The sequence below is a fragment of the Cucurbitaria berberidis genome (genome assembly GCF_010015615.1).
Source record: "Cucurbitaria berberidis CBS 394.84 unplaced genomic scaffold K460scaffold_4, whole genome shotgun sequence".
In the NCBI taxonomy this organism is placed as follows: domain Eukaryota; kingdom Fungi; phylum Ascomycota; class Dothideomycetes; order Pleosporales; family Cucurbitariaceae; genus Cucurbitaria; species Cucurbitaria berberidis.
The window spans coordinates 4607475-4622905 of record NW_024468938.1 but is presented as its reverse complement, the minus strand read 5'-3'; the positions used below and the strand labels follow the sequence as shown (position 1 = coordinate 4622905).

The window sequence follows — 15431 nt, the reverse complement described above, 5'->3', positions numbered from 1 at the left end:
CCACATTACCGCATCCTGCTGCTGCCCACGCCGAATCCTGCTGTCGTGTCTCGCCCCAGTGCTCTCCTTGGTGGCCGCATCGAGTTGGTGGTCAAAGGGCCGATTGCCCTTGGCCGGTCAACAGTACAAGCAGGCTTCTTGCTTGCGCACACTCTCACACACACACAGGCAATTCCTGTTCCTGTTCTCCCCGTCGCTGCCATGGTCACCGTGCGGCCGTGCTGCTCGTGAAATCAAATTATATCATACCATACCATACCCTACCCGTCCCGTGCAATACAGGACGGCCTGGTGCTTGGACCGCGCTCTGCAAAGCATACATACCAACTACGTCACTGCACTCCTCGAGCTTGCAGCGCGCCACAAACCCACAACGCTTCGACGTCCCCATCCCACACGTCTGTTGAGATCGCCGCCAGCAGTCGCTCCGCGGTGTCATCGCAGCACCTGATTCCCCATTCCCCCATACTTTATTCCATTCACTCGATCCTATTACTAGCCCCCCCTCTATCCTCGTCTCCTACTCACTCCCCTCCTCAGGCTACCCCGCCAACCCTGAGGCTGCAACACAGACACATACACAAGACACCGCCATGGCGTCGACCGCGTCCACGCCCGACGAGTCCCAATCGCCACCCTCTTCTCCTACCCCATCAAGTCCCGTAGCCAGTGCCACCTCGCCCACACACTTGTCCCCCGATCGCCTCTCGGCTCGCTCCGTCTCGACGGGCAGCGCAACAGCAGGCATGACGCCCTCCTCGACGCCGCTCGGCAATATCAACGCCGCCAGAAATCCTCGCCCACCAAACCCCCCTACCATCTCCAGCCGAGGCAGTGGGCTCAACGTCTCTCAGGACATCTTGGCCAGGATACAAGCAGTGCACCTTGGCCGTCAAGGTGCCCCGCCAAATGGCGCCCCAGGTCGGGGTCCCCTCGCTCCAACTCCAAACCCAAATGCAAACTCGCGGGGTCCTATGTCTCCCAGTGGGCCTGTATTGGGCAACCCTGGCGGCGTACCCGGCGGCTTTCGATTACCTCCTCCCAAGCCGCACATGACCAGTTTTGCGTCCGCGCCAGCTGTCCCTGGCCGTGCAGGTGCACCTAAGATGTCCCTCGCAGAAAAGCGCGGTATGCGGCCGGCAGGTGGATTGTCAGCCCGGGCTCCCTCTGGCACTAGCCCGGCTCCTCCTGCTGGCAGGAAGCGCCCTGGCCTCACTCTCTCACAAATGAACGGAGACAAGCCGGAAGACGTGCCAAAGAAACCAGAGACCATGCTTGACAAGTATTCCCAGTACATCGACACCCAGACTGGCACGCTGAAATTTGCGGGCAAAGCCATCCTGAACTCGGAGGGCGTGCAGTTTGCAGGCGGGACTACTTTTAACATCTCGTTGGATGAGGTCGACACGCTGGACGAGCTCGGCAAAGGCAACTACGGCACAGTATACAAGGTCAGGCACAGCAGACCACGAATGCGGAAACCCGGTCAGGGCTTGGCCGGCAATAAAGCTGCGCCAGGCTCCCCTTCTCGAAAGACCTTCGATGGGGACGAATCGAGCCCGACCAGCGTAAAACCCGCCGTAGGGACTGGCATCATAATGGCCATGAAGGAAGTCAGGCTCGAACTAGACGACTCCAAGTTCGCTGCTATCATCATGGAATTGGACGTCCTGCATCGCTGCGTATCGCCATATATTGTCGATTTTTATGGCGCCTTTTTCCAAGAAGGTGCCGTGTATATATGCATGGAGTTCATGGACGGCGGCTCGATAGACAAGCTTTACGGCGACGGTGTACCGGAAGGCGTACTCCGCAAAATTACCCTAGCCACAACAATGGGTCTGAAGTCGCTAAAGGACGAGCACAACATCATCCACCGCGATGTGAAACCCACAAACATTCTCATGAACACGAAGGGCCAAATCAAAATCTGCGATTTTGGCGTGAGCGGAAACTTGGTCGCGAGCATTGCCAAAACCAACATTGGATGTCAAAGTTACATGGCACCCGAGAGAATTTCTTCTGGTGGCATTGCACAAGCGGGTGCGAATCCAGGAGGCGGCACATACAGCGTGCAGAGCGACATCTGGAGTTTGGGTCTCACCATCATCGAGTGCGCGTTGGGCCGATACCCATACCCCCCAGAAACGTACAACAACATCTTCAGCCAGCTCAGCGTAAGTTTTGAACTGTTAGTGTGCTTCCTTCGAACTGTGCTAATCCCTTGTAGGCCATTGTCGATGGCGAACCTCCGGATCTGCCTCCCGAGGGCTATTCGGAAGCTGCACGAAATTTTGTACGCGGCTGCCTCAACAAAATTCCAAACCTACGACCAACATACGCAATGCTGCTTCAACACGCGTGGCTTGCACCCCTCGCGAAACCGGAAACGATCACGGAAGAAGACGAGGAAGAGGTGGAAGCAGCCCACCAGGCAGTTGGTGGCGAAGCTGCTGGCGACCAGGGCGTGGCTGTGCCGGTGGAGATACTTGCCGATAAGGAGGTTGCAGATTGGGTCAAGGGTGCTATTGAAAAGCGTAGGAATGGCACGCTGAAGCGCTCGGAGAAGCCTGCCCTGCACGCTGCACCTCTAGACGCGGTGTCAAGCCCTTCGCACAAGGACACAAACGGCCTAGACGAAGCACTTCCAGAAGCAACAACAACCTAGACTACGAGAGCTCGATTGAGCAGTGCCAGACGTTTGGTTGCATCTCGCGCAATGAACGATCTCTCTCCTTTCCCAATTTGCTCGTCGCTGGGCTCGAGAGTGGGTCATCGATGGATTGTTTGGATGTAGGCCCAAAAGGAGCCACACCATCTTGATAGAACAGACATGGGCGTTGTGTCGGCGCACACGAGTGGAATTTTCCAAGCATTAATGGGCTGTTGGGGCATCGAGCGATGAAGTACATGTACCTAAATGAATAGCATACACCCTGTCCGCGATGGACTGATCCCCACACATTGATCATGGCTCGTGTTGGGCTTGCGGGTGACGTATTGCTGTGGCGCGTATGCACGTGAAGCAGCCCTGGAGGGTGGCCGGCCCCGCCAAGGCCCACTAGCCACTCTGTCGCGGCTGCCCATGTGTGGTCGGGGAAAGAACACAGTGGTCGGAACAAGTTTAATAGCCACGACTTTCTTTGAGACCGCCGCACACGCTTTTGCCCAGGTGCAGGCTTAAGACAACTCTCCCCCTCCACATTGCTCGCGCTGGGCTTGCAACTCCAATTTGTTTCCTTTCGTCGCTCTCTACCAATCTTCCTCTCTTCGTCCCGAGGGACTGACTGTTCACCATGTCCGGGAGCGACTACAACTACGATGACCAGGTGCGTATGCGCGCACGCAACAAAGCAACACCATGGCTAACAGCCTGCAGGGCCAGTTCTTCCCCTACTTTATCCTCACAGTCACCACGCTGGTCACGATTCCTACCACAATCTCTTTCCTAAGACCGAGTAAAGGTGCGCGCGCCCAACCACTACGGCCACCTGGCCAGATATTGATGTGTGCTCAGAGCTCGAGAATACCGGAACGCGAATAGACTCCGACTTCACCCCCGAACATGCCGATCTTATCCAGGGTCAACGTAAGAAGCAGAAGCGGCTCGAGAGGCGGATAAAACGGGGCATCTTCATGCTGGCTGGCTGGGCCCTCAACGCTTTCATGGTGTACCTCATCATCGTCACTGCGCGGACTGTACCCAAGATCTGGGATCCGTATGACGTGCTGGGTGTATCGAGGGTATGTGACTTGGACCAAACTTGGCGTTTGAAACATGTACTGACTGGCAGCGTAGTCCGCCGACGAAAAGGCGATTAAGAAGCACTACCGAAGGCTCTCCCTCACGCTGCATCCCGACAAGGCACGCGAAGATGCCGCCAAGAACGTCACATTACAGTCGATCAACGACCACTGGGTAGACGTCACCAAGGCGTTCAAGGCGCTTACCGACGAGGAGGTTCGCAACAACTACATCCAGTACGGCCACCCGGACGGCAAGCAGAGTTTCAGCATCGGCATCGCCCTACCCAAATGGATCGTCGCTGAGGGAACTGGGAAATACGTTTTGCTCATTTACGCGCTCGCACTCGGAGTCATCCTGCCCTACACTGTGGGCAAGTGGTGGTATGGAACACAGAGGCTGACCAAAGAGAAGGTGCTTGTTGCAAGCGCAGGCAAGATCTTTCGCGAGTACGACAATGACCAGGGTGACGCAGGAGTCATCGGTGCTTTGAGCAGCGGAGATGAGTTCAACGAGGCTCTTACTGGGCATAAGGCGGAAAATGGTCTTTCCAAGCTGGAACAGAAGGTTCTCGCTGGAGACTCTATCGTGTCGCAAACACTTACCAAGAAAGATCTCCAAAAACTGACCGACCTGGAAGACAGCAGACGGCGCAAGGTCTTGACACTACTGTGGGCATACCTTGGCCGCGTCGAACTGGATGACGAGACACTCAATGATGAAAAATTCGAAATCGCTCCCATTGCGCTCAGGCTTAACGAAGCTTATACCGCTATCGCACTTGCCTACGGTAGCACTCAAGCTGTTCTCAACGCATATCACACCTCACAGAATCTTATCCAGGCTCTACGACCAGATGCTTCGCCTTTGGAGCAGTTGCCGCACTTCAGCCCCTCCGTCGCTAGCGCTGCGGAGGCAGAGCGATCAAGAACACATCTTACCATTCAAGAATTCATGCGTATCCCAGACGGTCAGCGGAAAGCGCGTGTGGTTGCACCTGGCCTCCTATCTCAAGAGCAGTACAGCACAGCCATGTCCGTAGCTTCTCGTATTCCGGTTCTTCACGTAGACAAGGCATTTTTCAAGGTGGTTGGAGAGCGCTTTGTTACACCGAGCAGCTTGGTGCAATTTGTGCTCAAAGGTCGTTTCATCCCCTCGGCCGCCACCAGCCTTCCTGAAGTCAACCCCAAGGACCTGCTCGACATTGATCCCGAGGAAGGCGATATTGCGGCGATTACTGGACGAAAGGGTGACCGCTCTGGTGAGACGCCCATCCAGCCACCTCTCGCACACGCACCATACTACGCTCGGGACCACGCGCCTAGGTGGCATGTGTTCCTCGCCGACAGCAAGCAGGGCCGCATCGCAGTTCCTCCTTTCACGTTTTCCACCTTCGACAAGCCCATTCTTGATGAGGCCGGTAACCCGACATATAATGTGCAGACACTGAAGATGCAATTTGGAGCCCCGCCCCAAGCCGGTAGCTACACGTTCGTCATGCACATGATTTGCGACAGCTACATCGGCATGGATACCAAGGTGGAAGTAACGCTTGTCGTCGAGGACGCGAGCAAAGCGGAAGAGGTTGACGAAGACGACGAGATCAGCGAGCCGGAAGAGGGTATGTTTTCTCCTAGGCTGACAAGCAGCATGGGTGGACAAGGCGTGACTGACATGTTTACAGATTCCATCGCCGGCCAGATGCGCTCACTCAAGACCGGTGGCGCCCCAACGAAGAAGCGGAGACAGGCCAATGACGACTCCAGTGACGGAAGTGACACGGAAGGCGACGTTGAGTCTGAGAGCGAGACGGACACTGATACGGATTCGGACGAGGAGTAATTGCTAGATATTTGCGCGAAGGGGACGGAGTTTTGGGGTGACTGTACAATTGACCGACTGACAACGAGTGTCTGTCTAGCATTTGATGCATTTCCAGGCGTTCTGAGGAATGGCATCGCTTCTCGCAACTCCGCGGTAAGACTCTAGGCGGGTATTGAGTAGAGACATGGGGCACTATGTGTAGAAGCTTCATATCAACCGCTTCTATCAGTAATTCGATGAAATCCTCTCGTTTGGTCTTGTGCCGCGCAGCACGCGACTACATGGTTCATAGAATCGTGGCCTCGGGCGATGGTGAGGCCAGAACTGCACCCCTCATAGCGAATGTGATGAATTAATCATGCATACCTCAGGAATAAACCGCATCCGAGTTCCCCAAGGCCTCAGATATGCCTGAACGCATAGTGCTATACGCCTGCTTTAACATTTGCGACTCACAGCCTGACCCGGGTGTTCGTGAGATGTTCGGTTCCACACGTGCATGGTTTCAGCAACGTCTCGCCTACGCCACAACACCAACGTCCATCGTGAACACTTCGGTCGTATTGTTAGTCACACGGTGCATGGGAATGCATACTGTCTCATGGGCATTATAGGCATCGTGTGCTTTTCATTGGCGCGGGCGGGGTGCAGGTGGCGCTGATGGCACCTTCATCCCCGCCCGGAGAGATGGAAAGCCGTGTGCTGAGAGAGAGAGGGCGAAGAATACTACGAGTGCCGAATCTCACAATTTTGGATTCGAGAGCAGAGGTACGCTCTCTGGATGAGAGGTAAGAGCGTTGCCATAGTAGCCCGCATCGTACCCTACACTCTCTCTGCTTTCTCTTTCTCTCTCTTGACGACCGTATACCAGAGCTTACCCGCCTAGTCCCCAGGATCTATATTCCCAATCCGCAACATGTCAAACCAAGCCTCCCTGGGACCAGGATATACGGCGGCCACCCCCGCAAAGCCATGCCTTCCGTGTAGACAAGCGTGATGATCACCCCTAGGGGGCGACATTCACGTCTTGGCAGGATGCCCGGATCCCAACCTTCCGCCATCCTGAGGCCAGTTGACAAGCCTCAGACAGCAAGGCAAAACCACCAAGCACTTCTTGGCAGCGTTTTAGCTGCACATGTTGCTTGCTTGGCAAACTGCGGGTGTGTTCATCACCGGTCGACGGGTAGAGGGTGAAATGGTCGCCTTTGCAGAAAGGGGGCAAGTACCGACAGAAGCCGTTCTCGGGCATGAACAATACGTGAAGGTGTGGATGCAAATAAAAGCTCGTGGAGGGTAGCTGTTCTCGTTTAATTTCTTCATCCACACACTCTCTTCGCTACTTTCAGTCTACACATTCTCTTTACCCCCTCCCCCTTCCGTCCGTTTAATATTTACCTTCTTTGCGACTTTGATAGTCTGCTTCCGTCGTTCTTTGAATCACTTATACGTCTGTGACGTTCTTTAAACTACTCTCTTTAATTCTTTGGTATTATTCAGACGGGCTTAACTTCTTCATAATGTCGTTCAAGATTATTGCTACTATCACGCTTGCGACTGGTCTCGCTGGTAAGTCATCTGATGTACAGAACAGGAGACAAGACACTGACACTCCACAGCTGCAAAGCCCATCAACGCCCCGCAATCCCTCAACAACCTCCTGGGTCAGGGCTTCAACGGCGCCGTGGTAAACGGCAACAAAGGCAACGGCTTCAACTTCATCGACGGCTTCAACAACTTCAACCAGCAGCAGCAAGTCCTCCAGATCCAGGAGCAAAATCTGCAAATCTCCAACAACGGCTTCCAGCAGCAAGTCGTCCAGCAGGTACAGCAGGTCCTCGTCGTCGACCAGGTCAACAACGGCTTCAACAATGACTTGAACAACCTGTTCCGCAAGAGCAACTTCCAGAACCGCTTCCAGGATGTCAGCACCGTCATGCTTGTCGTGCAGGAGATTCAGATCTCAGTCGACAACGGCGGCCGTGGTAATGGCAACAACCGTAATGGCAACGACCGTAACGACCGTAACGGCCGTGGCGGCAACAACAACAATAATAACAATAACAACAACGTCTTCCAGGCAAACATCTTCGCCCAGTCCGCCGTCGTAGCGAACCGCGGTGCGCGCCAAACGCAAACCATCATGGTCTTCGACAGCCGCACGCTCATCGCGCAAGACGTGCTGCGCAACAACGCATTCGGCAACATTGGGCAAGTCGGCGGCATCGCGGGCGCCACGGGCGTGTTGAACAACGCGCTCCCCACCAAGACGGCGGGCATCCAGCTGTTCGGCGCGAAGCCGACGTGGAGCAGTGTGGCCGAGGACCCGGCTGCGTCGCTGGGCGGCATCTGGCAGAGTGCGCTGGAGGATCTGCAGAAGGGCGAGAATGATCAGCAGGATAATCAGCTCAATGAGCGCGCGGCTGAGGAGGAGAAGAAGAAGTTGGATGAGGCTGCTAAGGGGGAGAATAAGGATGCGCAGAATAAGGAGGAGCAGCAGAAGCAGGAGCAGGAGCAGGAGCAAAAGAAGCAAGAGGAACAGAAGCAGGGTGAGCAGAACAAGGATGAGCAGAAGGCCGAGCAGAACAAGGATGCGCAGAACAACAACGAGGAGCAGAAGCAGGAGCAGCAGAAGGCCGACGAGCAGAAGCAGAACGAGCAAAAAGCCGAGGAGGCGAAGCAGAATGAGCAAAAGGCCGAGGAGCAGAAGCAGGGTGAACAGAAAGCCGACGAGCAGAACAAGGACGAGCAGAACGCCGACGCCAACGCTCAAGAGAAGGAGCAACAGGCAGCCGCTGAAGTCGTTGCTGCGCCTGCACAGAATGCCACTGCGAAAGCTTAGAGACGATACGACCACGCTCCCTGCAGCTGGAGCAATCCGTATCCTATCCCTCCCCTTCCTCTAGTTAAAAAAGCTGCAAGTACCAGTATACCCAAGAGTGGTGCGAGTTCTTCTTTCCTTGTTCTGTTCGAGCTAGGCAGATTGATGAGACTTTGGAGTTTGGAGCGGGCGGGATGAAGATCGTCTTAGTGTTCGTTAGTATTAGAAAGGCCAGTAGCAGCTCCTGAACTGGTTCGGAGAAAATAGCTTCAAATGTGAAATGAGAATGTTTAAATGATATGTTTGCTAGTTCTGCTTTGTCTTCCATGTTACGATTCCTTTTACATGTAGACGGGTCAGATTATCTCAGAGCAAACATTCACTCACACTGGTATATCAGTGACCAGCTGTACTGACTAGATCTTACCACTGTATAAAATCAGTGTAATCAAAAACATCTCAACGCTCGAAGTACCTCCACTGAACCGGTGATGGCTCACTGAGGCATAGGCGCTTTTGACGCTCTTGTACACGTCCGTTTGCGAGACTTCACCTTCACCACGTCCTTTTGTGAAATTTTATTTGCACCGCAAAGCTTGGGCACATCTACACTATTATATATCCAACTAACACTCTTTCCCTGAACACCACCCAGCACCACGACAAAATCACCGCAGCATGTCCACCACTATAGGCATCGAGATCGAGTCCCAAATTGCCGCGAAAGCCATGACGTGCCCTCGCCCACCCGTCAGCCGCTCCATTCTCGCCCTGATCCTCGGACTCTGCATGCTCTTATCCTACACCTACCCCTCCCTCGTCTCCACGCTCACCAGCGGAGCACACAATCTCACACTCACACCCGCCCCCTGGAACGCAACAAGGCAGCAAAACGACATCCGCATAGCGAAAGCAACGATCCACTACGATCGATCTAACGCGCTATACAGTCAAGCCCTCGCCCTCCACGAAGGGCACAACAAGCAATTCGGATATGAAATGCACGTCCTCCGTCGCCGAATCGTGCGTGGCGCACTGAACAGACTCCTCTTCGTACAGCAGCTCATTATCACTGAACTGCAGAAGCGCGAGGAGGAAAGGGTGGAGTGGATCATGTACTTTGACCCGGACGTCGTGCTGTGGAATGAGCGGATTCCACTGCAGGTATATCTTCCGCCAGTGGAAGACGTAGAGACGTTCAAGACAGTAGAGATTGTGGGGATGCGATTTGGGGGGAGAGCTTTGAGACTGAATGTGTTCCTCATGCGAGTGAGTGCTGGGTCGGTGGAGCTGTTGACGCTGGCGATGGCGCGGGTACTCGAGTCCAAATCCGACCGAGACGGCGATGACGCAGCCGTGGATGCCGCAGCTATAGCTCTGCAGGCCATCTTGGACCAGGATCAGCATCGCGACAAGGCCGTTTACCAGTCCCCGTGGTGGTATGACAATCAGGGACCTCTTACCGGCGAGAGCGGCTTGTTTCTGCAACCAGATCGCTTCAAGTCGTATCCGCTGCATCTAAGCTTGAGCCATATGAAGGGAGCACTCGGTATAATACATCATATGGCTAAGAAGCCGGAAAGGTCGAAGGATCGTTCGCCATTCCCGCGGCCTGACGAGTGGCACATGTTCTGGAGTAGTCACACGGAAGCGAGGAAAGTGCTTGGTGAGGCAAAGGATAGGGGACATACGGCGGAGATGGGGGAGTTGAAGGAGCTTGTCAGGGATGTGAGACTGTGGTTGGCTTCGGGGACTTCAGATGCGAAGGAGCTGATGTGGAGGGTTGAGGCGCTGAAGGAGAGACTGGAGATTGACACTGGGGATGTGGAGCAAGATGTATGGTATGAGACTCGACGAGATGCCTCGAACGAGGGACCTAAATAGAAATCTACCATGCATGTATCCTAAAGACTCAGTCGTAGAAGTTCGAATCGTCCTCAAGCGTAACCTGATCCAGAATGCGGTTGTTTGTTCGCAAGAAAATAATCCAAGTCGGGCATATATTCTTTGCGAAGACTGAGGCGCCAGCGAAATTTCTAGTCCGTCCATCAGCAATGCGAAATCGGCATGTAGCTGAAGTTGGTCAGTAAAAGAGGGAGGGAATTCCAAAGTCATAGTACTCACAATTGCCTCATCCATTCTTAGAGGCCTAGATGCCATACTTGGTCTTGTAGCAGGGTGTGTTGAGTCGAGTGTGCTCGTGGTAATAGCAAGCATCTTTGTCTTTAATAAATCGGGAAAACGACAAACGCGTGACCCCCTGATCGAAGTTTCTTTTCATATCGAGCAAAACATCTTCAAGAAACTCGCGGGGAATAGCGTGGCTTCGAAGGGTGTCGAAATTGCGATAACCCCACCTGTAGACGACCAGATCTCGACATAGCTTCCTATGTAGAGAATCTTTGACAGACCTGGGATAGATGCTGCTTGAGAGAAAGGTCGGGGTTCCAAGTTGGGCTGTTTGCTCTAGTATGACGTCGACGAAAGCGTCGAGGAAGTCTGGCGCGTGGAGAAAATTTCCCAGCTCATCGCAAGCCAAGAGTTTCACATCTGTGGACCCATCCAAGCAATGGAATCGTCCAGTGTACAGCCATTTGGCGTAGATCCTGAACACATCAACATCGACGTTCGGCAACCTAACCACGCGCTCCTGGCCCTCCTTCCATTCCTTGTTGAGCGCCTTCTGGAAGAACCCGGAGCTCAATTCGAGGAGATGTGCGTGCACGAAGAACTTGTCTTCCGATTCGCCTGCCAAGATGGTGACGGGCTCGGACTCGACACTGCGAACATTAGATCTGTCATAGCCAATTGACGAGTTTGCTTACGGTGCTCCATCGTCACTGAAAGTTCGCGCCTTCTTCTGGCATGTCGGTTCCTCAGAGTCGTTGCTGGCGCGCTTGTTCGAGCTGTTTGAGTCGCTCATGGCGAAGGCTTGAGCAGCGTGCGATTTGTATTGCACAATGGAGAGAGTAAAAGTGTCAAAGGTTTAGGAAGTAAAGGTGGAGGCTAGAAGTGCTACTGACTGAGTACATCATGGAGAATTCGAGGTGATGTGAGCCTGTAAAGCACGAGGTGAAGGTGAAGATGAATAACAATAACGGGTTCAAGAAGCCCCCAAGCCCTAGAACGGTTCTATAGCTCTGTAGTTACTTACGAGAGAGAGCTGCGCACACCTTGTCCAGTTCCAAAAAGAAATGCGCCCTCACGTATCTCTTATGAAATCGACTTGATGAATGGATGTTGCAGCGCCTCCTCAGCCGTCGGTCGCTTCGCAGGGTCAACAACGAGAAGATACTCAACAAAGCCAATACACGCGTACGAACACACATCTCGTGAAAGCGGTTCTAGTTCTTCTCGCAACGAACCGAGGCCTATAAAGGGCATCCACTGGCCCGTTTTCGGGTCCTTATAACTTGACGCAGCGAGGTCATGTGCCAGTGTGAAGTCGTCCTTGTATTTCGGATCATCCGGTATTTCCATGGGCCCGATGAGCCTGATTATCTTGGCTAAGCACCAGGCTGTTGTGTACTGCTCGATGATCTTGTCTCTGGGACCGAATAAGGTACGAGACAGGAGCCAATGCACCAACTGCTCATTAGTTAACTTTGCGACAATAGGAGCTGGAAGATGGTGTACGAACTGTCACGCCAGAGACCAGATGTCAGACGAGTGCCATACTCCAAGGCCTTTCCACACCTCTGGAGCCCGTGTCTCCTTCGTTTGTGCGTTGGGATTGTTCTTCGCCACGCCCTCGTGGAATGCTTGATAACTTATTCAAGGCGTTCGAACTATATTAAAGCTAGAGGCTTACCGTTATCAAGATCACCAAGCTTGACCGTGGGCATCATTTGACCGAGGCCCGACACAAATATGTTGTTCGGGTTTATGTCTAGGCTGGTTAAAAATAGAGCGATAGGAGCGGTGGATAGGAATCTGTTACCTGTATGCACAGCATGGAGCCTTTGGAAGACAACCAGAGCTTCAAGAATAGACTTTGCTACAATTTGTGGAAGCTTCGGATTAGCCAGCTTGCCGTGCGGTCGGCATTGCCAGAGGTCGGCATCCATCCATTCTAGGACCATCTTCTTAGGCTGATCTCCGTCCCCCTCTATAACATCCTGCAGCTGTCGAATATGAGTACATGCCCCTATTTCAGGTATTTGGTGAGTTCTCAACTCCCGTTCTCGTAGTAGATTCTTGATAACGACTCTGGTACATGTGAGCATAATCTCTGATGCAATGGGGTACGACAAACCTACGGAGTGTACGTAACATTAGAAAGTGAGAGAGGCGATCGGTTTGAAGGGGGCAGGGTCCTTGCTTTGAAAACTGATGGTTCTTTTAGAACCTCGAGGAGTCTATAAGAAGCCTTGCGGCCTACCAACACACGACCTATACAGGACGCCATCACGCCGAAGAAAACAAGTGGACAACAAAACGTGAAACCCAATAAAACATTGTCCTAAACGAGTAATATTTCCTGGTCGGAGTTTATAGTAGTGGGAAGACTGGTTGTGCCCAGGTAAAGGCGGTTAGCGAAGAACCGACGCCAAGGCGCTGAATAAGAACTCCTTGAGTATGTGGGTTTGGAAAAGAATAAAATATGTAATCAGCACCTAATGCCCTGATTGAGCGACCGCTGGTGTGTAGGTTAGTTGAAGACAAATATATACTTCGTGCCATCCATTCGCAACGCAATGCTGTAATATTAGGACTACTATATACATCGCGTCCGCCGTGGAAGACTCGGATTAAACGGAGCACGCAACACATACCGAAAAGAAGGCTAGGCTCGCTGATTTCCAGACCAAACATTGCCAATGTTAAGAAAAAATAGAGTCCGAGTTAAAAAGCATTTAAAAGTGCAGTGAAGTGCGCAGATCGCTATCCATCCTGGTATCATCCCAAGTCCCAAAACACCAATCCGAGTAAAGAAACCCTAGTACCCAGAAAAAAGGGACATTCAGCACAAAAAGCACTCAGGCTCAAGCGACTCAAACTTAAGAGGTATCCATAGCATCCCCTTGTTCGTCCTCCCCCGCCCCCATAGTAGTATCCTCCCCACTCCCACTCCCACTCCCCTCCCTCTTAACATCCCCTTTCCCCCCACCACTCAACCCCCCACCACTCAACCCCCCAACCAAGCCCTCCAACCCCCTAATCTCCTCCGCCCTGACCCGACTCCCCCCCCACACCCCCTCAACACCATCCCGCGTATCCACACCCCGCCTCTCAAGTATCCTCTTACTCTGACTCTCAACATACATCTTCCTTTCTCGCTTGACTTCGTCCTTCTCGCTCGCCCGGCTATTCGTCGTGTTGGAAGGTAGCGCCGCGGCAGTGGCGATATGGGGTTTCAGGGACGCGAGGAGCTGGCGGAGGTAGGGGAGTTGGCTTGCTGTGAAGGCCGTGTGGGTTGTTAGTGGTGTGCGGGATTCGGGCGTTGTTGTTGTTGCTGTTATTGATTGTGGTGGGAGAGTTTGGATGCCGAGGGCTTGGGCTGCGGGGGTGTGTGTTAGGAAGGCGAATGGCGCGGTGCTGTTTGCGCTGCTTTGATCTGTTGGTTTTGCGGGGGAAGTTGAGGATCGAGCGTCAGAGTGCTTGGGAGGTATGGCGGGTTGGAGGAGGGAGCGTAGGCTGGCTATTTGCGCGTCGTTGCGGCTCTTCTCTGCGACGAGCGCGGCGTTGAGTTTTTGCGTTTCGATGAGTTTCCGCCGCAGTGTGAAGAGGGCTTCGGGTGTGAGGCTCGAGTCTTTGGGCGAGGTCTGGACGTTCTGCTACGTGTTAGTCTTGCTCTCTTACCATGCTCCCAACTCATGTACTAGATGATGCATACCTCATAATGCCCCAACCTAACCCACCTCGCCAACTCTTCCTCCCCGCGCGGCAAACACAAGACATTCCTCAGTGTCCAAATCTCCAATCTGTCAAAATTCTTGTCCACCGCATTCTCCATGAGCGTCTCGAGCTTCAAGACCCCCTCTTCAATCTCCAGCCGCGCCTCCTCGTATACCGCATTCCCCTCATCGTCCACCTCTGCTGTACGCCCCTCAGCAGCGTAGCGGTCGGCGAATCCCAGGAGGGCGGGGTCTGCAGAGGACAGGCCGGTTTCGAAGGAGTCGGTGCAGCGGTAGAGGACTTCGTTTACGGCATTGATGATGTCGTCGATTAGGGACTGGGATGGTTGTTAGAGAGAAGCGTGGAAATGGTTGGTGATTGTTTGGCGGGGCACTTCAGCAGCGCAAGACAATCTCAGGATATACATACAATTGGAGGCCAAGTAAAGTGCTCCGTCAGGAGCATATTCTCCTGCTGCTTCGCGCTTGCCATGTTGTGCTTCGTTTCTTTTCTTACAACGCTTGCACACTCCCGTCGCGACCTGCACCTGGGTTTGCAATGTTTGGCGACGCGCCCCGAGGGTCGTGTTTACCCGGGCCGGCAGGTTACTGGACGGAAGTGCTAGCGCGGGCGGATTAGCGCGGCGGCTCGCTTATCCTGCCCATCCTGGATCGGATATGCGGCAAGCAAGGCTGATGAACGGTGAAGGCGATGCTGCTTCATTGCTGTTGGGAGTGCGGCCAGAGAGCTGCAACCTGGTGGGGAGAGAGTCAGCGTGGCGCTCTGCTGCATGAGCAATCACACCGGCTCCCTTGCTCCTCTTTCCTCGTATTGGTCGCTGCTCAGCCGTTCACTCTACGTCTCGTCGAGAACAGCTGGTGGTGATGCACGCTTTCACCCTTGCATCGTCATTAATTCATCACGCATGCACGCAGTCACAGCACAGACAGAGGAGCTCAATCATGTCATAAGAAGGCCGAGACGGGTTCCTTCATGCGTGAGGCCTTTTTCAGCCATCCCGATTATTCAATACAGTTCTAAGCGCTCCTGCACTGAACCTAGTTATACAACGCTACTAATTCTTGTACAACGACTCTTGTCTTGTCGTTGACTCCCGTATGCAGCACAGTAAAATAACAGAGCAGCCAACCCCATCAAATCATGCTCATCATACCCCCCGCCCATCGCAGCCTTCTGCACACATAA

The 15431-nt window shown here is 53.5% G+C and overlaps 7 protein-coding genes across 7 annotated transcripts; 4 read left to right on the top strand and 3 right to left on the bottom strand.

The window, feature by feature from the left end:
* Positions 1-593: 593 nt before the first annotated feature.
* K460DRAFT_357982 (kinase-like protein) lies at positions 594-2668 on the top strand (the record flags this gene model as incomplete). The annotated part of the gene is made up of 2 exons (XM_040932076.1): positions 594-2177; positions 2231-2668. The coding sequence occupies 2 exons, from the start codon at positions 594-596 to the stop codon at positions 2666-2668; spliced, it is 2022 nt and encodes a 673-aa protein (XP_040786939.1).
* A 435-nt stretch (positions 2669-3103) lies between these two features.
* On the top strand, positions 3104-5943 carry K460DRAFT_369244 (uncharacterized protein). The gene is made up of 5 exons (XM_040933920.1): positions 3104-3329; positions 3380-3464; positions 3518-3744; positions 3800-5366; positions 5430-5943. Exons 1-5 carry the CDS (start codon positions 3297-3299, stop codon positions 5585-5587), a joined length of 2070 nt encoding a protein of 689 aa, XP_040786938.1. The 5' UTR covers positions 3104-3296; the 3' UTR covers positions 5588-5943.
* Positions 5944-6612: 669 nt separating this feature from the next.
* On the top strand, positions 6613-8647 carry K460DRAFT_388216 (uncharacterized protein). Its single transcript, XM_040935678.1, has 2 exons — positions 6613-7135; positions 7186-8647. The coding sequence occupies exons 1-2, from the start codon at positions 7087-7089 to the stop codon at positions 8406-8408; spliced, it is 1272 nt and encodes a 423-aa protein (XP_040786937.1). The 5' UTR covers positions 6613-7086; the 3' UTR covers positions 8409-8647.
* A 469-nt stretch (positions 8648-9116) lies between these two features.
* Positions 9117-10271, top strand: K460DRAFT_290353 (glycosyltransferase family 34 protein; the record flags this gene model as incomplete). Its single annotated transcript, XM_040929195.1, has 2 exons — positions 9117-9865; positions 9911-10271. The coding sequence occupies 2 exons, from the start codon at positions 9117-9119 to the stop codon at positions 10269-10271; spliced, it is 1110 nt and encodes a 369-aa protein (XP_040786936.1).
* Positions 10272-10378: 107 nt separating this feature from the next.
* K460DRAFT_163263 (uncharacterized protein) lies at positions 10379-11421 on the bottom strand. The gene is made up of 3 exons (XM_040926899.1): positions 11213-11421; positions 10512-11167; positions 10379-10460 (listed from the first exon to the last, which is right to left on the bottom strand). Exons 1-2 carry the CDS (start codon positions 11308-11310, stop codon positions 10537-10539), a joined length of 729 nt encoding a protein of 242 aa, XP_040786935.1. The 5' UTR covers positions 11311-11421; the 3' UTR covers positions 10379-10460; positions 10512-10536.
* Positions 11422-11504: 83 nt separating this feature from the next.
* Positions 11505-12827, bottom strand: K460DRAFT_388213 (uncharacterized protein). The gene is made up of 4 exons (XM_040935677.1): positions 12647-12827; positions 12328-12596; positions 12066-12148; positions 11505-12026 (listed from the first exon to the last, which is right to left on the bottom strand). Exons 1-4 carry the CDS (start codon positions 12793-12795, stop codon positions 11601-11603), a joined length of 927 nt encoding a protein of 308 aa, XP_040786934.1. The 5' UTR covers positions 12796-12827; the 3' UTR covers positions 11505-11600.
* A 248-nt stretch (positions 12828-13075) lies between these two features.
* K460DRAFT_317867 (uncharacterized protein) lies at positions 13076-14792 on the bottom strand. Its single transcript, XM_040930369.1, has 3 exons — positions 14655-14792; positions 14224-14562; positions 13076-14161 (listed from the first exon to the last, which is right to left on the bottom strand). Exons 1-3 carry the CDS (start codon positions 14715-14717, stop codon positions 13388-13390), a joined length of 1176 nt encoding a protein of 391 aa, XP_040786933.1. The 5' UTR covers positions 14718-14792; the 3' UTR covers positions 13076-13387.
* Between the last annotated feature and the right edge of the window lie 639 nt (positions 14793-15431).